This window comes from Macaca thibetana, chromosome 3 (genome assembly GCF_024542745.1).
Source record: "Macaca thibetana thibetana isolate TM-01 chromosome 3, ASM2454274v1, whole genome shotgun sequence".
Classification (NCBI taxonomy): Eukaryota; Metazoa; Chordata; class Mammalia; order Primates; family Cercopithecidae; genus Macaca; species Macaca thibetana.
This window is the reverse complement of record NC_065580.1, coordinates 153,974,756-154,001,816: the sequence shown is the minus strand read 5'-3', so window position 1 is coordinate 154,001,816 and position 27,061 is coordinate 153,974,756. Positions and strand designations below refer to the sequence as shown.

The 27,061-nt window shown below is 57.2% G+C and overlaps 2 protein-coding genes across 6 annotated transcripts in view; both read right to left on the bottom strand.

Annotated features, from left to right (window-relative positions):
* The window catches only part of CBS (cystathionine beta-synthase), a 28,199-nt gene extending 5,511 nt beyond the window's left edge, over positions 1-22,688 (bottom strand). For 2 of the 5 annotated variants that reach the window (XM_050784439.1, XM_050784443.1), the window contains exons 1-15: positions 22,099-22,625; positions 19,461-19,536; positions 18,166-18,382; positions 13,777-13,883; positions 11,189-11,323; positions 10,564-10,643; positions 10,335-10,469; positions 10,151-10,220; positions 8,889-8,980; positions 7,942-8,067; positions 7,297-7,381; positions 5,333-5,438; positions 4,028-4,105; positions 3,687-3,821; positions 3,005-3,113 (exon numbers count right to left, since the gene is read on the bottom strand). In XM_050784439.1, the coding sequence (XP_050640396.1) occupies positions 3,005-3,113; positions 3,687-3,821; positions 4,028-4,105; positions 5,333-5,438; positions 7,297-7,381; positions 7,942-8,067; positions 8,889-8,980; positions 10,151-10,220; positions 10,335-10,469; positions 10,564-10,643; positions 11,189-11,323; positions 13,777-13,883; positions 18,166-18,374 (1,467 nt within the window). In that variant the 5' untranslated portion in view covers positions 18,375-18,382; positions 19,461-19,536; positions 22,099-22,625. Of the gene's footprint in view, positions 1-3,004; positions 3,114-3,686; positions 3,822-4,027; positions 4,106-5,332; positions 5,439-7,296; positions 7,382-7,941; positions 8,068-8,888; positions 8,981-10,150; positions 10,221-10,334; positions 10,470-10,563; positions 10,644-11,188; positions 11,324-13,776; positions 13,884-18,165; positions 18,383-19,460; positions 19,537-20,761; positions 20,965-22,098 lie in introns of those variants that run through there. The other 3 variants (XM_050784440.1, XM_050784442.1, XM_050784441.1) reach the window with 3 other exon arrangements.
* Positions 4,132-5,325, bottom strand: LOC126950648 (uncharacterized). The gene is made up of 2 exons (XM_050784501.1): positions 4,824-5,325; positions 4,132-4,777 (listed from the first exon to the last, which is right to left on the bottom strand). Exons 1-2 carry the CDS (start codon positions 5,110-5,112, stop codon positions 4,311-4,313), a joined length of 756 nt encoding a protein of 251 aa, XP_050640458.1. The 5' UTR covers positions 5,113-5,325; the 3' UTR covers positions 4,132-4,310.
* Positions 22,689-27,061: the final 4,373 nt, after the last annotated feature.

The following is a 27,061-nucleotide window of genomic DNA, read 5'->3' as shown; positions in this document are numbered from 1 at the left end:
ATATGCCCCACGCTGGTGCCCCGTGCATCCAGAAGCAAGAGTGTGATTTATGGAAAGCCCAACCCCCCGGCGCGCGTTCTTACGAAGGCAGACCCTGCATGTGTCGGAAGACCAAGGAGGCAGCGTTTTCCCGTCCGACAAAAGAACCAGGAGTAACACCCTGGGGAGCCGTGAAGGCCGGGACCTGCCCCGCCCCCCTCACTGTGGGACAGACCCTCGGCCTGGGGACCACAGGAAGGGCCAGCGCCGGGTAGAACATGTGCCCAGGGGATGGGAGCCACTGTTTTCTGTGATGGTGCCCGGCCTTTGCGTTGGGACAGGGTCTGAAACGAGGTAGCTTCTACTCCTGCTGAAGGCCATCCTATCCCCGCATCCCTTCCCCTTGGGGTCCGGAGCAGAGTGGGACACAGGGAGGCCCCAGAGGTGCTCTGTCCCTGCTGGCCAGGCCCCTCGTGTGGGCCATGGTGAGAGCCTCAGGCCTTGGCGGCAGGTCTGCTAGAGCCCAGTGGGGCAAGCAGGGCAAGTGCGGCTGGGAGCTCAGCTGTGCCCGGGCATCACTGGATGATGACCGAGCCTCCGAACCCCCACGCCCTTGGGCATGAGGCCAGCGGCCACCAGCCCTGCCCTTTAGCTGTCTCAGACCCTGCCAGCTTGAAGATCAAAGTCAGAAAACCAAAGCACCAACCACAGAGTCTCAATGCAACCACCAGAGAGCCGGCTCAGCACCTCGCCAGGCAAGGGCACCTAATCTGTCCCATTTGTGCAGGGGCCGGAGCGCAGCCCGAGAATCAATACCAAAGGCCACAGACACCATGGAATAGAACTCAGGACTCAGCACGGAGAGGGGCAGACAGGCATGCGACATTGTGCAGCGGGTCGCAGGACGACCACCAGGTCTGTGGGAAGGAGGTAGAAATGGTGAGCACCCCCTAGGCGTCTTCACCCACACAGCCCTGGAGGGTGTGGCTGAGGTGGACCCCCAGCCTGGGGTGGCTGCCTGGGGGTGGGGTGGGGACTCAAGGGGGCACAAGAAGCCTTTGGGGACAACAGATGTGTCACGGGTGACAGCATTGTGGGTGTATATTTATGTCAAAATCACTAAGCTAGGCCAGGCACGGTGGCTCATGCCTGTAATCGCAGCACTTCGGTAGCCTGAGGTGGGTGGATCACGAGGTCAGGAGTTCAAGACCCGCCTGGCCAACATGGTAAAACTCTGTCTCTACTAAAAATACAAAAATTGGCTGGGCGTGGTGGCACACGCCTGTAATCCCAGCTACTCAGGAGGCTGAGGCAGGAGAATCGCTTGAACCCGGGAGGCGGAGGTTGCAGTGAGCAGAGATTGCGCCACTGCACTCCAGCCTGGGTGACAGAGCCAGACTCCGTCTCAAAAAAAAAAAAAAAAAAAAAAAAAACAAATCACTAAGCTGTGTGTATTAAATATGTTCATTGTATCCTATAATACCGCAGTCAAGAATGGAAGGGAGAGTGGGGAGGAAGGAGAGAAACTTCTAGCACTGGTGGGTAGTGCTCTCACGTGGTGCTGGGCACCATGACCCCACTCGGTGATCACCAGGGGCTGGACAGTCTCCAGGAGCTCCCCACAGAGCGAGAGGCGATGGCGGCTCCAGAAAGCACAGGAAGCACCCTCGCAGCACAGGTGCTCTGGGGCCGGGACAGCCAGCACGAAGCCGGGAAGGAACACCCTCTAGGTGGGCATGGGGGCTTTGCCCCCAGTGGGCTTGGCAGGGGGGGTCACGGCCCCGCAAGTTTTCTGTGGAGAGGAGACGTGATGGGGGTCCTGCAAGGCCCACTCGGGAGGCGGTGGCAGCTGAATGTGAGAAATGCGTGGATTCGGGTGACGTTTCAGGTGTGTGTATGAGATGGGAAAGAAGTCAAATGTGCGCCGGACGCGGTGGCTCACGCCTGTAATCCCAGCACTTTGGGAGGCAGAGGCGGGCGGATCACAAGGTCAGGAGATTGAGACCATCCTGGCTAACACAGTGAAACCCCATCTCTACTAAAAATACAAAAAAAAAAAAAAAAAAAAAAAAAAAAAATTAGCCAGGCGTTGTGGTGGGCACCCGTAGTCTCAGCTACTCAGGAGGCTGAGGCGGGAGAATGGCGTGAACCCAGGAGGCAGAGCTTGCAGTGAGCCGAGATTTCGCCACTGCACTCCAGCCTGGGTGACAGAGACTCCATCTCAAGAAAAAACAAACAAACAAAAAAATACAAAAAATTAGCCGGGCGTGGTGGCAGGCGCCTGTAGTGCCAGCTACTGGGGAGGCTGAGGCAGGAGAATGGTGTGAACCCAGGATGCGGAGCTTGCGGCGAGCCGAAATGGTGCCACTGCACTCCAGCCTGGGCGACAGAGCGAGACTCCGTCTCAAAAAAAAAAGTCAACTTCGCTCCTACGTTTGGGCAGAACCCTTACCCTTTCCAGTGTCAAGAGCCACACCTCCGTGTCCCAGGGGATGCATGTGGAAAGTCACACGAACTTGCCTGGGCCACCCTCAGAACAGCAGAGGGTGGGTGTCTCAGGACAAGCATGGGGTCTAACCAGCCCGGCAAGGAGCCACCATGGGCTTCTCTCAGAATGTTCTAGCTCTTGTTGGATAACCAAATGCATGCACAGGCAAATGAGGCTGGGCATGAGAAAGATCCCGGCAGATGCCACATGGTGCCGGGGACAGCGTCTCAGAGCAAACGACCTCCTCAAGTCCCTAAGACACGGCTGGTACGGATGCGCCTGCACTGATGAGAGCCTCCTCTCCGGCTGCTGCACCTGTAAAGTGGGTGCTTCTCAGCTTCATGGTTTGAGGGGTGCAGCCAGCTTCGGCCTAAGTGGTGTGGAGGGTCGAGGACCCAGCACCCCCACACGGGAAGTGCCGCATCCTGCCTTCGAGGCCGGGGGGACTCGGGCACCCTCTGCCGTCCCGAAGCACCTGCGTAACTGTTTGAACTGGCCGTAGGTGCCTGTTTGAACTGCCCGTAGGTGACTGAGTACCTGTTTGAACTGCGTGTAGATGACTTTGCCAACTTGGTCTGATGGCTGCACCTTCCCGGCAAGCAGGGACGACAGCATGTTCCCAAGCGTCACCATTCCCAGGATCACCCTGTTGGGGGGGGCAGGCAGGGGTCAGCGCTGGCACCTCACGCCTCCCAGGACGGCGGGGCACACCCTCAGCTGCCCCGGGAGGGGCACTCTCTGGCCACACATGGAAGTCTCTGCCACCAGCCTACACACGGCAGGAACCAGGCCGGGCCCTGACGGGGAGAAAGAAACCAAGAGTCCTTGGACCCTTTCAGCCAGGGTCGAGGGTGACCAGCCGTCAGGTTTCCACGACATGGGGCTCTCAGTGGTCACTGGGCATGTGTGCCCAGGCCTTCTGCTGTCAGACATGTCAAGGATATCTCTCCCTTGCCCCCGAGGTGGGCCCAGGATGGGCTGCACACACACAAAGGGTGGGTGGGCCGAGGTCTGAGGAGTGAGCACGGCAGCCCTGCCCCAGGCTGCTCAGGGACTGACAGGGGGCCTCCAACACCCTGAACATCCGCATGAGGCGGCCCAGGCAGGCCTGTTGGCTGAGCTGCGGGGTCTGCACGGCTGCCCTGTCCGGGGACACTGACATGGTGGAGCTGGACAGACAGAACCTGGGACTGAGCTCTGGGCAGGGACTGAGACTGACCCCGCCTCGTCCACCACGGGCGCCTGGTCAAAGCCCTTCTCCCGGAGGATCTCAATGGTGTGCTCACAGGAGACGGTCGGCAGCACGGTCAGTGGGGCTGACAGGCTCAGCTCCTGAACACGGAGATGCCACCACCTGAGGGAAGAGGGCAGGCGGGGGGGTCAGGATACGGACACACGCTCCTGTCCCCCCACCGGGCAGCACCTCAGCAGGAGGCCACGGGGACCGCTCTCCTGCCTGTCACACTGGGCAGGGCCAGTGCAGGCCACGGAGACCGCTCTCCGGCCTGTCACACTGGGCAGGCTAGCACAGGCAGTGGGTCTCTGGCCGAGCAGTCTTACCAGGGCTTCTTCTCCATGAGGTCCTCCTCCTTCAGAAAGCCCTTCTGCAGCATCCACCTGTCGCTCAGGAACTTGGTCCTGCGGAATGGGGGAGTCACCTGGGCCCCCACCCATGCTGAGGGGCAGCACTGCCTGCCCAGCCCCTCTCCTGGACCTCACTGGTGCAGCAGAGACCCCCAGGTGCTGGCTGGAGGTCCCAGGGGGAAGCCTGTGGGCTGGACTTTCTGCCCCCCATGGCCAACAAGCGTGTGTGAGCATGTGTGAGCATGCACACAGCCATCGCTCAGGCATTCAAACAAACACGTCCTCTCATGCTTGCCCCTCGCACACTCACACACGCACGGGCACGCATGGCAAGCTGGCCAAGCGTGTGGGGAGATGGTGTTCTTGCACTGACGGGGGTGGGCAGGAGCCCTGAACAGGGCAACTTGGCCCTGGGCACCAGATGTGAATCACCCCACACCGGGGAACCCAACCGGGGGCACCCACCAGCCAGGCCTGGGCCCCCCAAGGGCAGCTGAGCTCTCGGGAGCTGTGTAGCCCCTGCAGCTTGCAGGCCATGGAGGAAACCCTTCAGGTGCAGGGGGCAAGGCATGGGGGTCTCTAGACACCCGCCCTGGTGCCACCCCCAGAGAGCAGGTGCAGAGCAGCCCCATCTCAGCCCGGCTGCCCGGTGACCAGCGAGGTCTGTGGCATTACTGCCCGAGGGGCCTCTGGGCAAAACAGTCACAGCACGTCCTAGGGGGCCACCTGGGCAGCAGGGCTCTTGCCACGAGGGCAGCAGGGCTCTTGCCACCTGGGCAGCAGGGCTCTTGCCACAAGGGCAGCAGGGCTCTTGCCACCTGGGCAGCAGGGCTCTTGCCACCCGGGCAGCACTCGGTCCCAGCCTGGAGTTTGGGGGAAGCAGCAGAGGGAGTCAGGGTGGATAGGAGGTGGCACAGGGCCCGGCCCAAGAGGACGTCAGTCCATGTGGCCAGGGCTACCCCTTGGAGCTCACGCACCCCAGAGCAGTGAGGGGTCAGACACCAGAGAGGGACGGACAGGAGGGACAGAGAGGGAACCACGGCCTTCCATGCCCCTCCCATCAGGGCTGTCCCTGTGAACGTGCATTGATTTTCACAGCATTAAGGGGCTGGGAAGCCCAACAGCATGAGGGCACCCGGGCAGGAGAGAGGAGGCAGTGCTCACAGGGCCCCACTGGCTTCCTCCCCTCCCAGCTCTGGCTGCCGGCTCTCAGGTGAGGCATCCAGGGAAGGGTGGCAGGACAGAGAGGAGCAGGGACCTGGGAGGGAAGCCATGTCTTACATGTAGTTTCGCACCGAGTCGGGCAGAATGACCACGCAGCGCTGGCCCTCCTGCAGCTCCTGCGCGGCCTTCACGGCCACCGCCATTGTGCTGCCAGCACTGCCACCTGCAGAGAGGGCCATGAGTCGGACGCACCAAGGTGCGTGCGTGTGGGTGCACGCATGTGCATGAATTGTGCACACGAGTCAGACGCGCCAGGGTGAGTGCGCATGGGTGCACGCGGGTGCATGAATCATGCACCTGCATGCATGGGAGCATGTCAGACACGCTCCGAAGGATCCGTCAAGAGGGGCTGCCTCGGGGAGAGGGGCTGGGAGGACCCCACTTCTCCATGAGCATCGGCTTCCTCCTTGTGCACCATGGAGTCTTCATGTCCACTCGGGGCTTCATAACGAAACCGTCACCCAGGAAACAAAAGATCCGGGAGCAAAAGGGGCTCCTGCTAGGCTGGGGTGGGCACTGGTGCCAGGAAAATGCCTGCGGTGGGGCTGCGGCCCCTGGCAAACCTCCTGGCCCTGAGGATGGAGTCCCCAGCACCTCGCCTGCAGCACCACGCCTGCAGGCTGCCTGACTGCACACTGGGCTCTGCTTTATAAACAAGAGACCAAGGCTCACGGTGACACCAGCTGTGCCTAGGATCCCTGAAGTCAGAGTCTGAGGCGTCTTCTCCAGGCTTAGTTTGAGGGTGCACACAGCAGTCGGGAAGGTCTAAGTCTGCACCAGGAGCACCCGCAGGAAGAGAGGCGCGCTCCTCTGTAACGGGGCCCACAGACCTGCTTTCCAGCCCCAAAGGCAGGGGCTTGTTTCTCCACCAACACGGGGAACAGGGAGACTAAGATAGGGAGAGCGCAGCGTTTATGGGCACCAAGACACCTTTCATGACAGATGACAGACACATCTGGGAAATGGTTTTCTTTTCTTTTCTTTTTTTTTTTTTGAGATGGAGTTTTTGCTCTGTTGCCCAGGCTGGAGTGCAGTGGCACGATCTCGGCTCACTGCAACCTCCACCTCCCAGGTTCAAGCAATTCTCCTGCCTCAGCCTCCTGAGTAGCTGGGATTACAGGCATGCACCACCACGCCCGGCTAATTTTCTGTGTGTGTATTTTAGTAGAGATGGGGTTTCACCATGTTGGCCAGGCTGGTCTCGAACTCCTGACCTCAGGTGATCTGCCCGCCTCAACCTCCCAAAGTGCTGGGATTATAGGCATGAGCCACCGCGCCTGGCTAGGAAATGGTTTTTCAATCAAGACTTGCTTCCAGTCTCTAGTTTGGGGCTCAGCTGTTGCCCACACTAAGGGCTGGTTTCCTTCCACTTTCCCTGTCACCACCTGCAAAGTGACATGACACAGGGAATGCACAAGTAAAAACCTCATATGTCCCTGCCTGGGTTTTAGAAGCTGGTGTGTGCTCTCTGAGTCCCCAGATGTCCAGATCAACTGTGGTCCCTACAGCCTCTGCTGCCTGTGTGGCTGGTCAGTGGCATTGCCAGCCCCCAAGCAGGTGGGCGGAGGGGCACGGGGTGGGAGGAAGGTGAGTGGGGTCGATCCTGGACAGCCTCAGGCTCCAGAGCCCCTCCCCAGCTGTTCCAGGGTGCTCGCAGCACCCAGTCCTGGCCATGGGCCCCGTCAGTGCAGAGCCACTGCTCCAGAGGCCCTGGTGGGCTTGATTAGAAACAGGAAGTCCCATGAGAGCTTCAGCCTTGTTCTAGAAACACATTCTGGAAGGCACCTCAAAGCCCTGCCCCGTGGCCTCCTGCCCTCACCTGAGCAGGCGACCACACTGGGCAGGTGAGGACCCAGGCAGACAGATAACACCTGAGGCTCGTGGCCGCAGCAGTGACAATCCTCAGAACTGCTGTCTTACACATGCAGGCTGGTGGCTGGCAGAGGGTGCGCCCCCAGCCATCCCCGGTGCCCCCATCCATCTCTGCCATCCCCGTACCCCCGTGCCTGCCACTCACTCACCACACAGCAGCCCCTCCTGCGCGATGAGCATGCGGGCAAAGGTGAACGCCTCCTCGTCGTTACTCTTGAACCATTTGTCCACCACCTGAGTGGGACCCCCCACAGCCCATCAGTGTGGGAGCCGCTTCCACGTGGCCAAGGGGGTGAACAGCCTTGTGGTGGACCCCGTGTCTAGGCAGCAGGACCCCAGAGGTCACGCCCCAGCCTCTCCCTCTGGGATCGGCACGTCTACAGACCTTCCAGTGCTAACACGTTTTGCAGACAGTAAAACTGCCCGCCAGCCCCACTGAGCATCCGTGTGACCTGCAGGGGCCCTTTGGTCTCCGCTCTCACTCAGGCCAAATCCACCTTTTTGCCTCTTAACAGAGTTTTCTGGGGCCTTAATTTTCCCACGTTTTCCCTGCTCCCTGCCTGTGCCACCCGGGCTGCATCCCTTGGTGAGGTCAGGCCACATGTGCAGACATCGTCCCCCAGTTACTTTGTCTCGACCTGCGAGATCAGCTTCTCACCACGCGTGCCGGGGCTTGCCCTTCTGTTCCCCTCAGCGGAGGAGCCGGTTGGGGCCCAGGATCAGCCAGGCTCTCCAGTGTGAGGGTGAGTTACAGGCTGCACTGGCACTGTGGCCGGGCTCCGGACTCGACCTACCGTCCTGTCCAGCACCGTGGGGATGAAGTCATAGCCGATCCCTTCCACCTCGTAGGTTGTCTGCTCTGTCTGGTTCAGCTCCTCGGGCTCCGCGAGGATGGACCCTTCGGGATCCACCCCGATGATCTGCAGAGCGCGTGGCTTCAGGGCTCAGGGCCAGCAAAAGCCCCCGCTGGACATGCCTGACTATTCTATCATCGGAGTGGCCAATACCGCCGTGAACAAGCGCCTGTTAACACTCTGCCCATGGGTGGTGGCCGGTTCCCGGCCTCCCAGGCAGGACGAGAAACCCAGGAACCCAGGCCCCACGTATTAAAGCGATAATGACCTCGTCTGGACTAAACGTTCAGTGCAGGGCACTCAGAAGTGAAAGCGGGTGTCTGGGAGGAACTGACCTCCCCGGGGGCTTCTCGGAGCAGGGCCCCCAGGACAGCCCAGACAGACCACCCTGCGGCAAAGCACCAGAGCCTTCGGGGACAAAGGGCATTGCTGGGCAGTGATATCTTTTTCAAGGGCAAGCAACAGGGAGATAACACTCTTGTCTCATCAGTGGGACCTTTCTAGGCACCTCAGACCTGCTCTTAACCCTGAGTCCAGGAACCCTCCCCCAGCTCCCTCAAACCCCAGGCGAGGGGCAGACTCAGGACCAGAGGACTTAGAGCTCCTGGCTGATTCTCAGAGCCCTTAGATGGAACTCCAACCCCCCACTCAGCACAGGAAGCCCCTCCAAGACACTGGCCAGTGAGCGAGCACCCAGCCCCAGCTCCTTCAGGTCACGAGCTGCTGGTCCCTTATCTGTCAAGCACCGTCTTTCCAAACACCTCCCAAGCAGTGTAGAAATACCGCGGAAGACAGTGGGCTGAGCAGATGGTGAGGAATGAGAGCTTTCAGTTCAGAAGTCGGGGCCACTCCACGCTGCCCCTCCCGGGCCCGGTCACACCACTCACCCTGCATCCAGGACACTTCTCCTTCAGCTTCCTGGCAATGCCCGTGATGGTGCCACCCGTGCCCACTGAAGCCACCAGCATGTCCAGCTTCCCTGGTGGATGGATAACATTCTCAGGTCCTCGCCTGGCCAGCCCATCACTCATAGTAATAATCATTGAAAACACACACAGCCCAAACCACGGCGGGTGACCAAAAAGCTCAAAAGAAAGACTTCTTCTCCAGTTGGAGCAGCCCTCGTTGCTGCCCTTGGTCTGTGAAAGCCTCAGAAACAGGCAGCCTGGGGCACCCCAGCCCAGTCTTTGCTCAATGACACTCGGCCCCTAAAACCCCCACTTGGCTGGATGCAGAAAGACAGGGCCCTGTCCGGGGGTGCAGGCGCTGAGGGCGGGCAGAGGGAGGCTGCGAATTAATCACCTCCATGGGCTGTTGGATGTTTGCATGGTGTGAGTGAGTTAACTGAATTGGCACAGGAAATGGAATCAGTCGTTCAGGCTTCAGCTCAGAAACTCGCTGGGCACTTACACTGCTGGCGGCCAGCACAGGCATCTGGCAGACAAGCCACGGCAGGGAAAGACTCAGTGAGGGGGAGCCGCTCGGGCACCCATGCTGAGACAGGACTGCTTTTGCCAAACCAGAGAGTTCTCACACATAAAGCCCAAACAAGCAAATGCCTGGACCGTACAGCCTGGCTCCTGGGCATGGACTGAGGGTGTGCTCCAGCCCATGCCAACACCGGATTCCCAACAGGAAGCCAGGGCGCCAACCTCCTGGCAACTTCTCTCTAAAGGAATCTCTTGGGAAAACATCAGTACCAACCCCCACAGGCCTTGGCACCGAGACCCTGGAAAAGGGCCCAAGGAGCCGGCCTCATGCCTGTAACAGAGTGAACTCATCGCAGATGTCACCAGCCCTGTTCTGCAGAGGAATCTGATGCCGAGTCAGGGCATGATCCCAGCTGAAGTCCCAGCTGTGAGCCCAGCACCAGCCTGGGCCCTGAACAGACTCACTCCCTACATTCTCTGTGGGAGGAGCCCCTGCAGACCTGCAGAGATTGTTACAGGTAAGGCACAGGCAGAGGCCAAGAGGGCACAAGGGAGGGAGGAAACTGTTCTAGAGAAATGCTCTAGATAGCATTTCACAGAGGGAACATTTGAGCTGGGTTTTGAAGGGTGAATAGGAGTTCACCAAGGAGAGGGCAAGAGATTTGTACACTCCCAGGCAGCCAGGGATAAATGCAATCAAGATGGACAGAGGGACGCACCGTCACACTGCCGCAGGATCTCATCAGCGGTGGTGTCGTAGTGAGCCAGGGGGTTGCTGGCGTTGCGGTACTGCATAGAAAGAGAGCAGAGCCTGTGAGCTGGCCCCTGACACCTCAGTCACCCCCACATCCCTGACCGAGACCCTCCTAGGGAATGCCCGTCTCCAGGCCCCAGGCGCCTCACCTGGTCTAGGATGTGAGAATTGGGGATTTCATTCTTCAGCCGCCAGGCCACGCCCACGTGTGACTCTGGGGAGTCAAACCTGGCATTGGTGGGCGTCCTCACAATCTCGGCCCCCAGGGCCCGCAGCACATCCACCTGCAGGAGGGAAGGTGGTGGCCTGCACCTTTTGCCTGGCCCAGGCACCCTCATCCCCTGCCCTATGACCCCGCCCCTGGCTGTGCCCACACACCTTCTCCGAGCTCATCTTCTCCGGCATCACGATGATGCAGCGATAGCCCCTTACAGCTGCAGTCAGGGCCAGCCCAATCCCTGAAGGCACAGAGAGGATGAGAGGGGCCCGGTGCCCCTCCAAGTCCCGCCCCACCCCTGCCTGGGACATAGGGGCACACCCTGATGCCGGCTCCCCTAGGGCCCAGGGAAGAGGGTTCTGTGGGATTCCAAAATTGCCCAACATAGCTGCTTCTGCCTTCAAGTGCAGGGGAAGAGAGGCTGCCAGAGGCGGGAATAAAAGGTACACGCCAAGGAGGAGGAGGGAGCAGTGCAGGACGGGAGATCCGGTTCTTCCAGGCCCGGCCGGGTACATGGGCACAGGAACAGCAGACTCTGGGTGCTCGTCCATGTGCCAGGCACTGCCAGGTGCCATCGCCCCAACAGCATCGGCACTGGCCCCAACAGCTGGTCAGAGGGAGCTGGGCTGGGACACACGCCGGCAGCGGGCGCGAGATGCCAGGGAGCAGGCGACCGGGTGGGCCAGCACATGCAGGTGTAGCTCAGCCATCCCCCCCAGGTTCCGGCAGGCTCAGCATGGGTAGGGGACAGCCAGCCTGGCCACCCCTACTGGGCCGGGCACCCACCGGTGTTCCCAGATGTCGGCTCGATAATCGTGTCCCCGGGCTTCAGCGTCCCGGCGCGCTCAGCATCCTCAATCATCCGCAGGCTGATGCGGTCCTTCACGCTCCCGCCCGCGTTGAAGAATTCACACTTGGCCACTGGGAGGCAGAGATGAATCACAGAGGAGAAGATTCCCTGACCGCCCCCCAGTGATTCCTGCTCACCCCCCATTACCTGATACACCCCAGGATGGGGGATGGGCTTGGGGGCCTGTGGGTTCTGAAAAATTGCCACCTCTCCACTCACCTCCCCTACACCTGCACCTGGGCGCTCGCCCATCAGAGCTTCTCCCCCTGCAGCCCATCCTACCAGCCCTGCGGGGCACAGAGCAACTCTGTGGGAACCAGAGAGGCATAAGCAGCCCTCACAGAGGGGCACCACAGAAAACCCCATCCCCCCACCCACAAGCTGGGCGTGTGGCAGGCGGGCGCCTGGATTTGGGTCCCCTACGCCCATGCCCAGCCATACCCAGCAGCCCCTGCCAAAGCAGCTTGATGTCCTGAAGCCACGGCACTGGCCACATCCCAGCCCCATCGGATGGGGACTTGCAAACTCTCCCTACAGCCTCCCATTGTCCTCCTTCCCCTGTGGGCCGTCACCTGCCCTGGAAAGGGTTCCCTGCGCGGTCCCCGCACAAGACCAAGGCCTTCACTTGCACGTCGTTCCTTCTTTTTTTTTTTTTTTGAGACGGAGTCTTGCTCTATTGCCCAGGCTGGAGTGCAGTGGTGCGATCTTGGCTCACTGCAAGCTCCGCCTCCCGGGTTCACGCCATTCTCCTGCCTCAGCCTCCCCAGTAGCTGGGACTACAGGCGCCACCACCACGCCCGGCTAATTTGTTTTGTATTTTTAGTAGAGACGGGGTTTCACCGTATTAGCCAGGATGGTCTTGATCTGCTGACCTCGTGATCCGCCCGCCTCAGCCCCTCAAAGTGCTGGGATTACAGGCATGAGCCACCGTGCCCGGTCTGCACTTCTTTTCTTATTGCAGGTCCTCCCTCCCTCTCCAGCTCTTAAAAATATTTAGTTTTTAAGAGAGAGAGAGAGAGAGAGAGAGAGAGAGAGACTGGGCTACATGAAATGTGATTTGAGGGACCTGGGACCAGCCCGCAACACCTCAAAACTTCTGAAAGCCACCACCAGACAAGTGTTGCCCCTAGAGCCAGGCCGAGGTGCTGTGTGGTGGGGAGGACTCCCGGGGTCTGGCCCGCCGCAGGTCTGCATTTCCGGACCCCTCTGGGTCCCATACTGTGAAGCCCTCAGTGAGATCTTTCTCACCAGTGCCTGGGGGCCAGCTCCGAAGCAGAAATCAGAGCTGGGTGGCCTCGGGCAAGCCACGTGACCGACCTGACCCTCGGTGTGTCTGTCTGTAAAACAGGCGTTCCCAAACCTACTTCGAGGGCAACTGCCAAGTTTAGACGCCGTCCTGTACGTAGCACTGCGGGCAGCCATGCTTGCTGCGTCCAAGGGTCCTTACTGTCTGACAAATGAGCACAGGGCCGGCCCTGCTGCCTTGGGGGTCTCTGTAAAAGGGGCTGCTCTGATGCAGCTCTGAGAATTCCTTCCCTAGAGGGGCAGAGGAGGGCCAGGCTCCCAGCAGGCCCCTCCTGTGAATCTGCCATCAGTTCCCAATGCACCGACCCCTGACTTCCTTCCCCCAGCGCCTGCCCCAGCTCTCACAGGTCCCCCGGCTGTGACATGACAGCATTTCAGGATGAAAAAGTCCCAAGCCATGTTACTGGTTCCCTCTCCTTCCCACTCAAACCGCACCCCCTCCATCTGGCCCTGTCTCAGGGTTCTCCACGGCACCTGTGCTGCCGCCCTGCGAACTCCCTTGGCCTCGGTCATCTGAAATATGAAATTCCGTCCCCGCCTTGTCCCCAAGGCCTCTGCACCCACAGCTTTCTCCGTGACGATGCTGAGGTCTACCAGGGCCCTGAGCTCCTGGTGAAGAGCGACCCTTACGAATTTCTTCCACCCTCTTGAGCCTGGAAACTGCGTCCTACAAAGAACTGCCCCTCCCTGGAGGGCTCACACCGGACCTCAGGTGACCCCCGTGTACCCAGGATGGGGCCAGCCACAGACCCTCCAAATTTCCATTCTCTGTCTCATAAATGATGAGCTGAACTGTCTGTCCCCACGAAGCTGGCAAGACAGAGGCAACCGCTCCCTGGGCAGTGGGTGGCTCACAGCTCGTGCTAGGACCCGTCCGCGTCTCTCTAGGAGGCAGGACGCAGAACCTCCCCACCTGCTTGCTTCTGCCTTTGACCCTCACCCAGCTCTTCACACCCTCGCTCCTTCCACTCCAGCCTCAGTTCAAAGGTCACCTATTCGTTCCCTGGTCCATCAGCGGGGAAGCCACTTTGGTCACCGTCTGACACAACGCCCTGTTGTGTGTTTTTCCCAAACTTAAACTGATATGACCTCGGCCACTCATTAACCAGCGTGTTTTCTGATCCCGGGGCCTTGCCTAAGGGACCCATCCCAGGACCCCCCAGGCCCACGGAGCCCAGCGTGGATGGAGGAAGCCCCTCTCAAAAGCCAGGGCACTCACGGAGCTCACACTTCAGGCCGAACTTCTTCCCAATCTTGTTGATTCTGATCATAGGGGTGTCCCCAATTTTCTTCAGAATATCTGGCAAGATTTTTGGAGATTTTTCCCTGAAACAGAGGAGTCCACATTTATTCAGGAAAAGAACAAAATAGTCCCAGCCCTGGCAGCCCAAGGCCATTGTCTGACACAAATCAACAATCAAAGAACTGGCTTTATCTGGATGGTTGTTACACAAATCTACACAGATACCCCTAACACACCACACACACACACACACACCACACACACACCACACACACATGCCTGAAACACACATACACCACACACACACGCCTGAAACACACACACCACACACACACCACACACACACGCCTGAAACACACACACACCACACACACATATACCACACACACACATACACCACACACACACGCCTGAAACACACACACCACACACACGCCTGAAACACATAAACCTGAAACACACACATACACCACACATGCCTGAAACACACACACACGCCTGAAACACACCCCACACACATGCCTGAAACACACACACCACACACACATGCCTGAAACACACACACCACACACACATGCCTGAAACACACATACCACACACACATGCCTGAAACACACACACACCACACACACGCCTGAAATACACACACACCTGAAACACACACACACTACACACACATGCCTGAAACACACATACACCACACACACACGCCTGAAACACATAAACCTGAAACACACACACACCACACATGCCTGAAACACACACACACACCACACATACGCCTGAAACACACACACACGTCTGAAACACACCCCACACACATGCCTGAAACACACCACACACACACCTGAAACACACACACCACATACACGTGCCTGAAACACACACACACTACACACACGTGCCTGAAACACACACACCATACACACGCCTGAAACACACACACACCACACACACATGCCTGAAACACACACACCACACACACACACGCCTGAAACACACACACACACACACGCCTGAAACACACACACACCACACACATATGCCTGAAACACACACACCACACACACACGCCTGAAACACACACACCATACACACGCCTGAAACACACACTACACATATGCCTGAAACACACACACACATGCCTGAAACATACACACCACACACACATGCCTGAAACACACACACACATGCTTAGACCTAAAAACCTATAAAAAGCAAATAATGCCTGTAGTTTATTTGTACCAATGTCAGTTTCCCAGGTTTGAAAATGAACCTACAGTCGTGGCAGACGTTGTTAGTGGGAAGCTGGGAGAAGGGTACAAAGGACCTATTATTTTGGCAACTTCTTGCGAGTCGTAAGTTATTTCCAAATAAAAAAGTTAAAATAAGCAAGTACTGACTCCAAAACAAAGATTTAGGTCTATCTTTTCAGAAAGGCTTTACTGGGGAATTTCATTTCCTTTCATCTCTCAGCTTCTGACCACAGGAGACAAAAAAGTGAAGTGCTGACCTCAGGGCAGAGACTCCTTAGACCAGGGACAACGGCTGCAGGATGCCTAGCCCTGCACAGAAAATGTCAGGCACGTGGCGGACACAGAGCCCGGGCCGAGGCGCTGTCAGCTGGGCTTGTGATGCTCTGCCTGCAGCATCTGGCTGTGCAAACCCTCAAACCCTGGTCCAGGTGGTTTCCTAAACGGCCCTCATGCCCCTGCCATCCTCCCCCAGGGAGAGGCCGATGACACCCCCTTTCTACCTGTGCCAAGCACAAGCTAACCACAAACTCATCTGGGAACACGCATGGTTCACAGCGGTGTCCAGACCTGCAACCCCCGCTGCCCGTGCAGTTCCAGTGACACCCCGTGGCTCTGACCCTGAGCCTCCTCCTCAGCACAGGCACCTGCGAAACAGCCAGGCTCCTTGGGCCTGCCCCCCGGGAAGCGATCCTCAGACCTGGGGTGCACCCAGCTCCCGGAGGTCCTGTGGCATGGAGGGAGTGCCACATTTGCAGGGAGAGCCGCCCTGAAGGCCCAAACAGGCGCCAAGAGGAGTCCAATCGCGCCCTTCCCAGGGAGCAGAGGGCAGTCCTGCCAGGTGCCCAAACTGTACAAGGACCAGGGAGGCTCCCCCGGAAGCAGTTCTTGGCGGAAGGGAACCAGGCTTGGCAGGGTGCAGAGAGCCAGGGCCAGGTGGAAAGTCAAGTCCCCGGGTGACAGCGCTGAGGGTTAGTTCAGTAGCTCAGTTCAGGCATCCGGCCAGCCAGGCAGGAAGAGGCCCGCCTCCCTGCAGCAGGTGTGTTGACTTAGCACTGGGCCTCCGTGGCTGTGAAGTTACCTGAGAAGTTTCTAGAGGTGGTCAGGGCCAGGCCCAGAGCACTTAGGAAGATAAAAGATCCGACTTGCAGGGATAGCTCTGGAGCCCCTTATCTCAAGGACTCCCACTTCCACAGCCCAAGAGGCTCCTGGGAGGACACCCCACACTGTCCTAGAATGAAGCCCCAACACCTCACCCACCTCTGCAGCACCTCCCTGCAACCCTGCTATTCTCGGGGGCCCTCTGACTGGAGACAAGCAGCGTAGGCTCTGCATCTCAGGATGGGGTGTCTTCGGAGGATGAATGAGGCCTGTGTGAGGTGCAGGTGCAACACCATTTTACAACCTGGAGGGCATCGTCTCCATCTCACGCCCTAGAGTTAAGAGCTCACGGAGCCCTCAGGAATCCGGCCTGTCTTCCCTGCCCACCCTACCCCCAGCAGCCACTCCCGACCTCACCGGGCCTCTCACCCACTGCTCTCTCAGGTTTGTTTTGGGGGCAAGAGCCCATCCTCCTGGCTGCCCACCCATCTGCTTGGCCTCCTGAGCTCCCAGCACTGAGTGTGTTCAACTCTCAGACCTTCTGGGTTTGTCAGTTGTCACTTCTTCTATTGCTGCACTGAGAGTGGCTCCACCCAGCCACCCCACCCGTTCTGAACTGTAGCTCAACAACCATAAATGCAGGTAGTGGTGTACACAAAATAGGAATCATAATCCCTGCACTTCGGGAGGCTGAGGCAGGCAGATCACCGGAGGTCAGGAGTTCAAGACCAGCCTGGACAACATGGTGAAATCCCATCTCTACTAAAAATACAAAAACCCGCTGGGCGTGCTGGCACGTGCCTGTAATCCCAGCTACTAGGGAGGCTGAGGTAGGAAAATTCTTGAACCCGGGAGGCAGAAGTTGCAGTGAGCTGAGATTGTGTGACTAGCACTCCAGCCTGGCGACAGCGAGACTCTGTCTCCAAAAAAACAAAACAAAACAAAACAAAACAAAAAAAGGAATCAAACATCTAAGAAGCACATTCTTTGATCTATCTGTTCTCCTCCAAGGAGATTACACTAAGGAAATAAATATAATCCTAAGGCTTAGTGAGCTTGATTTCAGTTTCGTGCTGGGGTAGGGATTTTTGTTTATTTGTCTTTTCTGCTGATAGAGCTTCTGCACCTTGAGCAGGGCACAAATGCACAAGGTGCTCAGGAAAGACTCGTTGGCTAAATGAATGTGTAGTATTTTCTACTGCAGTTATTTAAAATGAGATAACTGCAAACGTTTATCTACCCAGTAGAGGGCTTACAAAATGACGGCTTCTTCACCAAACAGTCTGTGCCACCAGAAAAACAGCCCACTATGGAAAAATGTTTAATGCCTAGGGGAAGTCTCCATGACGTAGAGTTAACAGAAATGTGCAGGCTGGGCCGGGCGCGGTGGCTCACGCCTGTAATCCCAGCACTTGTGGGAGGCCAAGGCAGGTGGTCACTTGAACCCAGGAGTTCAAGACCAGCCCGGTCAACATGGTGAAACCCTGTCTCTCCTAAAAATACAAAAATTAGCTGGGCGTGACAGTGGGCGCCCGTAGTCCCAGCTACTTGGGGGGCTGAGGTGGGAGGATCCCTTAATCGGGGGAGATTGAGGCTGCAGCAAGCCATGATTGCACCACTGCATTCCAGCTTGTGTCTCAAAAAAATAAAATAAAATAAAAGAGAGTGCAGGCAGGATCCTGGTCACTCACCTCCAGCGAACGCAGGTGCACAGCCACAGACAGGGGAAAGCATGTGACCTGGGGACATTTATTTATTTATTTTTTCCGGAAATACCTTGTGAGCATCCACTGTCTTGCCAGGCGCTGGCCTAGGTGCTGCGGCTGCAGCGTAAGGAGGCCTTGGCCTCAGAGCCTCATCTACACGGCATGCCCCCACCCCCAGCTCCTCAACCCAGAGTGACTACAGGGGGGCCACACCTCATGTCCTCCTGGCTGTGTGGTATCCAGGTAACAAACTCCTGCCCTGCAGGTTATGGATCAACCCTCTTGTGATCAAAAGCAGGACTTACGGGACAGTGTGGTGATGCGGGGACTCAGAGGCAGGCCGGCCCAGCTGCCAGGTGCACCTGCTCGGGGCATCGGGCCGGATCCACAGGGGCTCCTTGGCTTCCTTATCCCCTGGGAGCCCCTTCTCCAGGCTCCCCTGTGCCGAATGTGGCCCTGAGAGGTGGGGGCAGCCTGTGGGCCCCACTTCTGCCTGGGGGGTCTCAGAAGGCATGCTGGGACCTGGCAAAGCAAGGAGAGAGGCGTCGGTTCAGGCTCAGATGCTGTGGGGTCCAGTGAACCCTGCTGACCCTGTCCCCTTCGGGCGGGGTGCTCTGCTCCCTCAGAGAAGCCCAGGAAGAATTACACAAAAACACAGGCACCAGCCCTGTGGGCAGCCGTTTGGCCATGTCTCCTCCATAGGCATATACAAAAAAAAAAAAAAAGGAAACAGACAGTTGCTTGGGCCGGGTGCAGTGGCTCACGCCTCTCATCCCAGCACTTTGGGAGGCTGAGGTAGGAAGACAATTGAGTCCAGGAGGTTAAGACCAGCCTGGGCTCCAGCCCTGTTTCTATTTAAAAAATAAAACAACAACAACAAAACAGATGCTTGCACACCCATGCTCACTGCTGCACCATTCACAAGTCAAAAAGTGGAGGCAGGCAGCCCATGTGTCTGCGGATGGATGGACGCACACGATAGGCTCATACACACACTAGAATATTTACTCAGCCATAAGAGAAACGAATTCTGGCACGTTACAACACGGACGAACCCTCAGGACATGATGCCAAGTGAAACAAGCCAGAGACAAAAGGACAAATGCTGTGTGATTCCACTTCCACGATGAGGCACCTGGGACTCTCGAACACCCCTCTCTGTCTGGCAAATTCATAGAGAGAGAAAGTAGAACAGAGGCTGCCAGGGGCTGGGGTGAGTGGCGAAGGGAGGGTGATTGTTTGATGGGTGCAGAGGTTGTGTTGGGGATGATGAAAATGTTCTAGGTGGAGATAGTGACAGTGGTTGCATCACATTTACAAATGGTTACAGTGATCAGTGTCACGTGTATTTTACCCAGGATTAAAAAAACACACAAGCACCTTGAAATAGACAAAAAAAAAAAAAAAAGGAGAGAGAAAAAAGAAAGACCAGGGCACCCAGGCGAGGCCCCATCTGCTGCCCTTCCTCTGGGGGGACAAAGAACGCATGACCACCCCCCACCTCACCCTCTACACAGGGCCCAGGACTGGACTCAGTCCCTTTCACCCTGCTTTGATTCTCCACATTCAACAGGACACTAAGTTCACAGCCGTCACTCACCGGACAGATGGTGCTGACAGTTCGGCACCGTTCAGACTCTGTAAGGAGAGGTGACAGCAAACTGTGTTGTGGGATCCTGGAATAGAAAAGGGGCGTGAGGGGAAAACTGTAAATCTGACTCAAGCATGGACTTTGGTTGATGTTAACAAAGGTTATGTGATCGTGGAATTGGCTCATTAATTGTAACAAATAGGCCGTGCGCGGTGGCTCACACCTGTAATCCCAGCACTTTGGGAGGCCAAGGTGGGTGGATCACGAGGTCAAGAGTTTGAGACCATCCTGGCTAACATGGTGAAACACCGTTTCTACTAAAAGTACAAAAATTAGCCAAGTGTGGTGGTGCGTGCCTGTAGTCCCAGCTACTCGGGAAGCTGAGGCAGGAGAATTGCTTGAACCCGGGAGGTGGAGGTTGCAGTGAGCCGAGATCATGCCACTGCACTCCAGCCTGGCAACAGAGCGAGACTCTGTCAAAAAAAAAAAAAAAAAAAAGTAACAAATATACGACATCAGTTTAAGATCTTAACAGGAGAAACTGTGGGAACTTTACTATCTATCTTCTCAATTTTTCTGTAAATCTAAAACTGCTCTTTTTAAAATTTTCGAGATGGAGTCTCACTCTTGTTGCCCAGGCTGGAGTGCAGTGGTGTGATCTGGGCTCACTGCAAGCTCCACCTCCTGGGTTCAAGCAATTCTCCTGCCTCAGCCTCCAGAGTAGCTGGGATTACAGGCGCATGCCACCACACCCAGCAGATTTTTGTATTTTTAGTAGAGAGGAGGTTTCACCATGTTGGCCAGGCTGGTCTTGAACACCTGACCTCAGGTGATTTGCTGGCCTCGGCCTCTCAATTGCTGGGATTATAGGAGTGAGCCACCCCGACCGGCCTAAAACTGTTCTTTTTAAAAAAGCCTATTAAAAAAGAAAAAGTTGGCCGGGCGCGGTGGCTCAAGCCTGTAATCCCAGCACTTTGGGAGGCCGAGATGGGCGGATCACGAGGTCAGGAGATCGAGACCATCCTGGCTAACACGGTGAAACCCCGTCTCTACTAAAAAAATACGAAAAACTAGCCGGGCGAGATGGCGGGCGCCTGTAGTCCCAGCTACTCGGGAGGCTGAGGCAGGAGAATGGCATAAACCCGGGAGGTGGAGATTGCAGTGAGCTGAGATCCGGCCACTGCACTCCAGCCTGGGCGACAGAGCAAGACTCCGTCTCAAAAGAAAAAAAAAAAAAAGTTGCTGAAGCCGGCTGCATTTGGAAGCCCTTGGATTATGCGGCTCTGGTGGTCTCTGCGCACAGGCCTTACCCAGGCCTCAGCTTGGCCTCCTGGACTTCCTGGCCTCCCCTCCACCTTTGCAATTCACCAGGCCGGTGGCCAAAGTGGCTTCAAACAACCCTGGAGGGTGGTGCTGTCAAGGTCATGGGACCACGGACTTGTCTGAAAATCCGAAGGCATTGGATCTTCTCTTCCCCAGAAAAGTGCACCCCGCTTTCAGAGGTTCGTGTCCCTCCTGAAGTCACCCAAGCGTGCCCCTGCTTTTCTTTATTTATTTATTTATTTTTTTTGAGACGGAGTCTCGCTCTGTCACCCAGGCTGGAGTGCAGTGGCTGGATCTCGGCTCACTGCAAGCTCCGCCTCCCGGGTTCACGCCATTCTCCTGCCTCAGCCTCCCGAGTAGCTGGGACTACAGGCGCCCGCCACCTCGCCGGGCTAGTTTTTTGTATTTTTTAGTAGAGACGGGGTTTCACCGTGTTATCCAGGACGGTCTCGATCTCCTGACCTCGTGATCCGTGCCCCTGCTTTTCTTTCTACCCCGACCTTGTAAGAAGCCGCCGCCGTGAGCGGAGCAGCACCTTCCTCCGCGGGTCGCGGGAGTCACCTGCGGGAAGGGACTCTCCGTCTGGCACAGGCCCTGTCTGGCCTGGGGCGCGCACGCTCCGCCGCGGAATCCTCCAGAAAGCCTTGGACCCGCGGCCCTGGCAGACGCAGGCGGCCCAGCGCCTTGCTTTTGGCGCCTCGCCTCGCCCTGGAGCACCCTCCCGCAAGGTAAGGGGCTGCCGGGAACGCAGATCGCCAGCCGCCGGGGCTCTGAAGAACCCAGAGGCGCTCGGCGGAAAGCTCTCCAGGAGACCCGCACCCGAACCCAAACCCGCGGGCTCCCCAAGGCGACAGTGTCGGGCGGCCGGTCGCACGTGCGTCCCGGGGAGGGGGTTCACTTGGCGTCGCCCCGGCCGCTCCTTAAACCGCAAGACCCCCTTGGGGTCACGACGCTCCTGGGACACCCCTGCACGCGCGCGCCAGCACTCCCGGAGGGGCCTGGGGAGGGCCACGCGCACGGAGAGCGGGAAACTCCTCTAAGCTTCCCGGGGGTAGATCCAGACCCTACTGACACCCGGAAACCGCCGGCCACTCCGCCCCCGGAAGCGACACTTTGGGACAAAGCTGGGGACAAGCGAGCCCAGAAGATCCTCGGGAAGCCGAGTTTCGCGCTCCGCTCTCACCCCCCCTCCGCCTCCCCCTTGCATCCTCCAGCTCGGCTGTCGTCTCGCCTGGGGCTCAGGGAAGTGAGGTCCCAGGAAATCCTCCATCCCCACAACGCAACCTGGGCAGATCCCCGCGTCCCTCCCCCAGCGGGCACCCACCTCGCGTGCCGCCCGCGCAACGACACCGTTTACCGCCACCCCACACAGTCCGCTGAAAAGGGCGATTTGCAAACAGTCATTTCCCATCCACAATGCAGCGAAAACTCAATGCTGGGCACGAAGCGTGCGTCTCCCCCAGATTCCCAGCCCGCGTCCCCGCTCCACGCTCCGGGACTCGCCGCCAGTGGGGTCCGCTCCGCCGGCGCGGGGGCTGGGGTGGGAGCCCGAGGCCACGTGGACGCCCGAACTCCCAGCTTCTGGGCGGCCAAGACCTCAGGCGTGGGCGCGGGTGCGTCGGGGGTCCTGGGAACCAGATGATGCAACAGCGGGCGGAGGCGCGGAGGGGGAGACCCGGACCCAGTTGGGATCCTCCGTCCAGAGCGGGGAGCGGGTCTCGGTGGGGCCGGATCTCACCTGGACGGATATGTGGGAAAGAGGGGCGAGCTGCTGCCCCGACTGCGGAGAGGTGGAGACGGCGACCCCGGGGTGGCAGCCTCACTGGGACCCACCGCAAGGGGAGCGGGCGGGCTGCGATTGGCGGAGAGGCGGGGGCGGAGGCCGGGGCCCGCCAATGCCTCGTGGCAGAGCACCCGCCCCGCCCAGCCCCTCCTCCACCCCACTCAGCCCGGGCCCCTCCCCCAACCCCACCGCAGACTGGGACCCGCCGGCCTGAGACTCCCGCCCTCCCCGGGACTCCGGCTTGCCCCCACCGCAGTTCGCCCGCCCCATATCCACGCCCTGTTGATTCAACCGCAGACCCGGGTCGCCGCCCCTCCCCCGCCTTCCCCTGCCCCTGCTCCCACCCGCGGACCCCGGGGGCCGTGCGAACGCCCCTACGTGGTGTTCCGATGCTGTTTTACTTGGTTAACTTCTTGCCTTTCGGGAATTTAAGGAACATTTACTAATGAGCTCGAAACATGCGTCCTGATGGGTCGGGGGATTGCGCGTCCTCGAGGACCGACCCCAAGGGCGTGTGTTGCGGACCCGGGAGACCGGGGCGCCGCGCGGGGGAGAGACTCGATGGCCGCTCTCTGTGGCCACCGGACGCCGTGCGCAGCGGGTCCGATCCCCGAGCCGAGGCGCTGAACAGTCGCCTTGCGCGGCTCCGGTGCGGCCCACGGGCAGGGGCAGCCGGGCGCTCGCGGGGACTGGGCCGACGCCGCGCAGGGTGGTAGCAGGGGCGCCCCGCGCCCTTCCCTTCTCCTTCGCCAGGTCCCGGAGGCCGCGGGCGGGGCCGTTTCCCAAACATCGTGTTCTGGACTTTCAGAGGCTGAACCTGATCCCCCCGCCCTATGGCTAAATGGGGGACCCCAGGCCCCCGAGTCTCCCTGGAGTCCTGCAGCGAAAGACACGGACGGTGCCCAGCAGCTCTGGGCGGAGGAACGCGCTGCGCCTCCGCGGCGTCCCGGGCTCAGTCCAGAGCGATGCTCCGCAGCCTCCTCCGGCCCGCGCGGCTCCGCCGGGGTCTCTGCCGTGTGGGGTTCACAGTGCGGGAGGGAGTGAGACGTGAACTAGAATTAAATGTCCACTGACAGGAACTGACACGAAGAACAATAAAGCGGGCGACGTGGGGAGGGGACGGGGATGGGGTTACATTAGGAAGGCTCTGGAAGGCGGCACTGGAGGCCGAGACCGCGCCGCTGTCCTCCAGCCTGTGCGATTGAGCGAGACTGTCTCAAAAAAAAAAAAAAAAAAAAAAAAAAAGAAAACAACAACAACAAAAAAAACCCCTGTCCAGCCTTTGTAAGAAGAGAGACGTGGACACAGACACGCGGAGAGAAAAAGGCCATGTGGAGATGGGGCAGAGACGAGGTGTGCTGCCACCAGACTAGAAATGGCAGGGATCGCTGGCGGCCTCCAAAGGGCTGGGAAAGGTGGGGAGGGCTTCCCCCAGAGCCTTCAGACAGCCTGCAGGAGAGAAAGATGATAAACGGTGTTGTTTTTGTTGTTGTTGTTTGAGACAGAGTCCCTGTCCTACAGGCTGGAGTGCAATGGCGCGATCTTGGCTCACTGCGGTCTCCGCCTCTCGGGCTCAAGTGATTCTCCTGCCTCAGCCACCCGAGTAGCTGGGATTACAGGCGCGCGCCACCATGCTAGGCTAATTTTTGTATTTTTAGTAGAGACGGGGTTTCACCGTGTTGACCAGGCTAGTCTCGAACTCCTAACATCAGGTGATCCATCCGCCTCTGCCTCCCAAAAGTGCTGGGGTTACAGCAGTGAGCCACCCCGCCCGGCCCAGTGTGTGTTGTTTTAAACCACTCAAGTTTGCAGTAATTTGTTACACAACCCAAACACTTTTTAATTTTTTAAAATTTTTAACGTAATTTTAGATTAGAAAAGTGGCAAGAACCATACAGAATGTCATATTCCCTCATACAGATTTTCCAAATGTTAAAATTTTTTGCTTCTATTATCAGAAACTCATTTTTAATTCAAATGTTCAGTTTTTACTACATTTGCTCCCTTTGTCTCTGTCCCTACGAACACACTGTGCCCGCAGGTGCGGTGTATGAATCCATCTGTCACTCAGTCCATCTGTCTGGTTTCTGTAACTTGGAGACCAAGTTGCAGACATGATGCCCCTTTACCCTTGAATTCCTTAGTGTGTACTTGGTAAAAACAAAAAAATATTTTTCATGACTACAATACAATGAACTGTCAAAGCTGAGAACTTAACATTGATACAAAACTGTGATCTCATGCCTGGTCCTTGCTCAGAGTCTGCCAATGCAGTCTGCCCCTGAATCACGGGTTTCAACTGCATGGGTCCATTTATACACAGATTTTTTTCAATAAATAATTTTGGAGATTTGTTTGTTTTGTTTTGTTTTGAGACGGAGTCTCGCTCTGTCGCCTAGGCTGGAGTGCAGTGGTGCGATCTCGGCTCACTGCAAGCTCCGCATCCCTGGTTCACGCCATTCTCCTACCTCAGCTTCCCGAGTAGCTGGGATTACAGTTACCCTCACCATGCCTGGCTATTTTTTTATTTTTATTTTTAGTAGAGACAGGGTTTTGCCATGTTGGCCAGGCTGGTCTTGAACTCCTGGTCTCAAGTAATCCGCCTGCCTCAGCCTCCCAAAGTACTGGGATTACAGGCATCTAAGGTGGCCAACCTACTCTATGTAATTACTAAGTGTCTTGTAGGGAGCTACTTTGTATCTCTATGTATCCTGTTGCTTCTCAATCTTGCACTCTCTAGTTTTTATGTTATTTTGTTTTGTTTTGTTTCTTTTTGAGACAGAGTCTTGCTCTGTCACCCAGGCTGGAGTGCAGTGGTGTGATCTCAGCTCACTGCAACCTCCTCCTCCCGGGTTCAAGCTATTCTTCTGCCTCAGCCTCCTGAGTAGCTGGGATTACAGGTGCACACCACCACGCCTGGCTATTTTTTGTATTTTTTTTTTTTTTAGTAGAGACGGGGTTTCACCATGTTGGCCAGGCTGGTCTTGAACTCTTAACCTTGTGATCCGCCTGCCTGAGCCTCCCAAAGTGCTTGGATTACAGGCATGAGCCACCATGCCCAGCTTTTTTTTTTTTTTGAGACGGAGTCTCACTCTGTTTCCTCGGCTGGAGTGCAGAGGTGTGCAGCCTCCACGTCAGCCTCCAGAGTAGCTGGGACGACACCACGCCCAGCTAATTTTTTTGTTTTTGTTTTTGTTTTTATTTGAGATAGAGTTTTGCTCTTATTGCCTAGGCTGGAGTGCGATGGTGCGATCTCAGTTCACTGCAACCTCCGCCTCCCAGGTTCAAGCGATTCTCCTGCCTCTGCCCGCCCCTCAGTAGCTGGGACTACAGGATCCCGCCACCACGCCTGGCTAATTTTGTATTTTTAGTAGGGGGGGTTTCTCCATGCTGGTCTCAAACTCCCTACCTCAGGTGATCTGCCCATCTTAGCTTCCCAAAGTGCTGGGATTACAGGTGTGAGCCACAGTGCCCGGCCATTTTTGTATTTTTAGTAGAGACAGGGTTTCACCATGTTGGCCAGGCTGGTCTCGAACTCCTGACCTCAGGTGATCCACCTGCCTCGGCCTCCAAAATGCTGGGATTACATGGGTAAGCCACCACACCCAGCCCATTCTCTAGTTTGAACACTTACTGATGATTTTGTCTGAATTGATTTTTATTAAGATGGTTGCTGAGCTGTGGCTCACGCCTGTAATCCCAGCACTTTGGGAGGCCGAGGTGGGCATATCACAAGGTCAAGAGATTGAGACCGTCCTGGTCAACATGGTGAAACCTCGTCTCTACTAAAAATACAAAAATTAGCTGGGCATGATGGTGCGTGCCTGTACTCCCAGCTACTCGGGAGGCTGAGGCAGGAGAATCACTTGAACCAGGGACTCGGAGGTTGCAGTGAGCTGGGATCGTGCCACTGCACTCCAGCCTGGCGACAGAGCGAGGCTCCGTCTAAAAAAATGAAATAAAATAAAATAAAATAAAATGGTTGCTGAATAATGGTTTTTCTAAGCCCATCACTCCTTCTATATGTATATACCATTTGGCATTCCATTATCAGAGTTTTCCTTCTCCCTCGTTTATTCACTTAGTTATATCAGTGTGAGCCATAGGTCCTATTTTAAAAAGAAAAAGCTACACCTGACCACTGAAAGTGCACGAATGGCCAAATGGGGTGGCTCACGCCTGTAATCCCAGTACTTTGGGAGGCCAAGGTGGGCAGATCACCTGAGGTCAGGAGTTTGAGACCAGCCTAGTCAACATGGCAAAACTCCGTCTCTACTCTCTACTAAAAATACAAAAATTGGCCCAGTGCAGTGGCTCAAACCTGTAATCCCAGCACTTTGGAAGGCCAAGGCCGATGGATCGCCTGAGGTCAGGAGTTGGAGACCAGCCTGGCCGACATGGTGAAACCCCATCTCTATTGAAAACACACACACACACACACACACACACAAATTAGCTGGGTGTGGTGGCCGGCACTTGTAATCTCAGCTACTTGGGAGGCTGA

Bases quoted from the DNA above. Each gene is read 5' to 3' on its own strand.
- LOC126950648 (XM_050784501.1), bottom strand. From the start codon at position 5,112: ATGGGAGGGGCATGGAAGGCCGTGGTTCCCTCTCTGTCCCTCCTGTCC. The intron at 4,778-4,823 runs GTGGCAAGAGCC...CCTGCTGCCCAG, and splicing joins GCAAGAGCCCTGCTGCCCAG to GTGGCCCCCTAGGACGTGCT.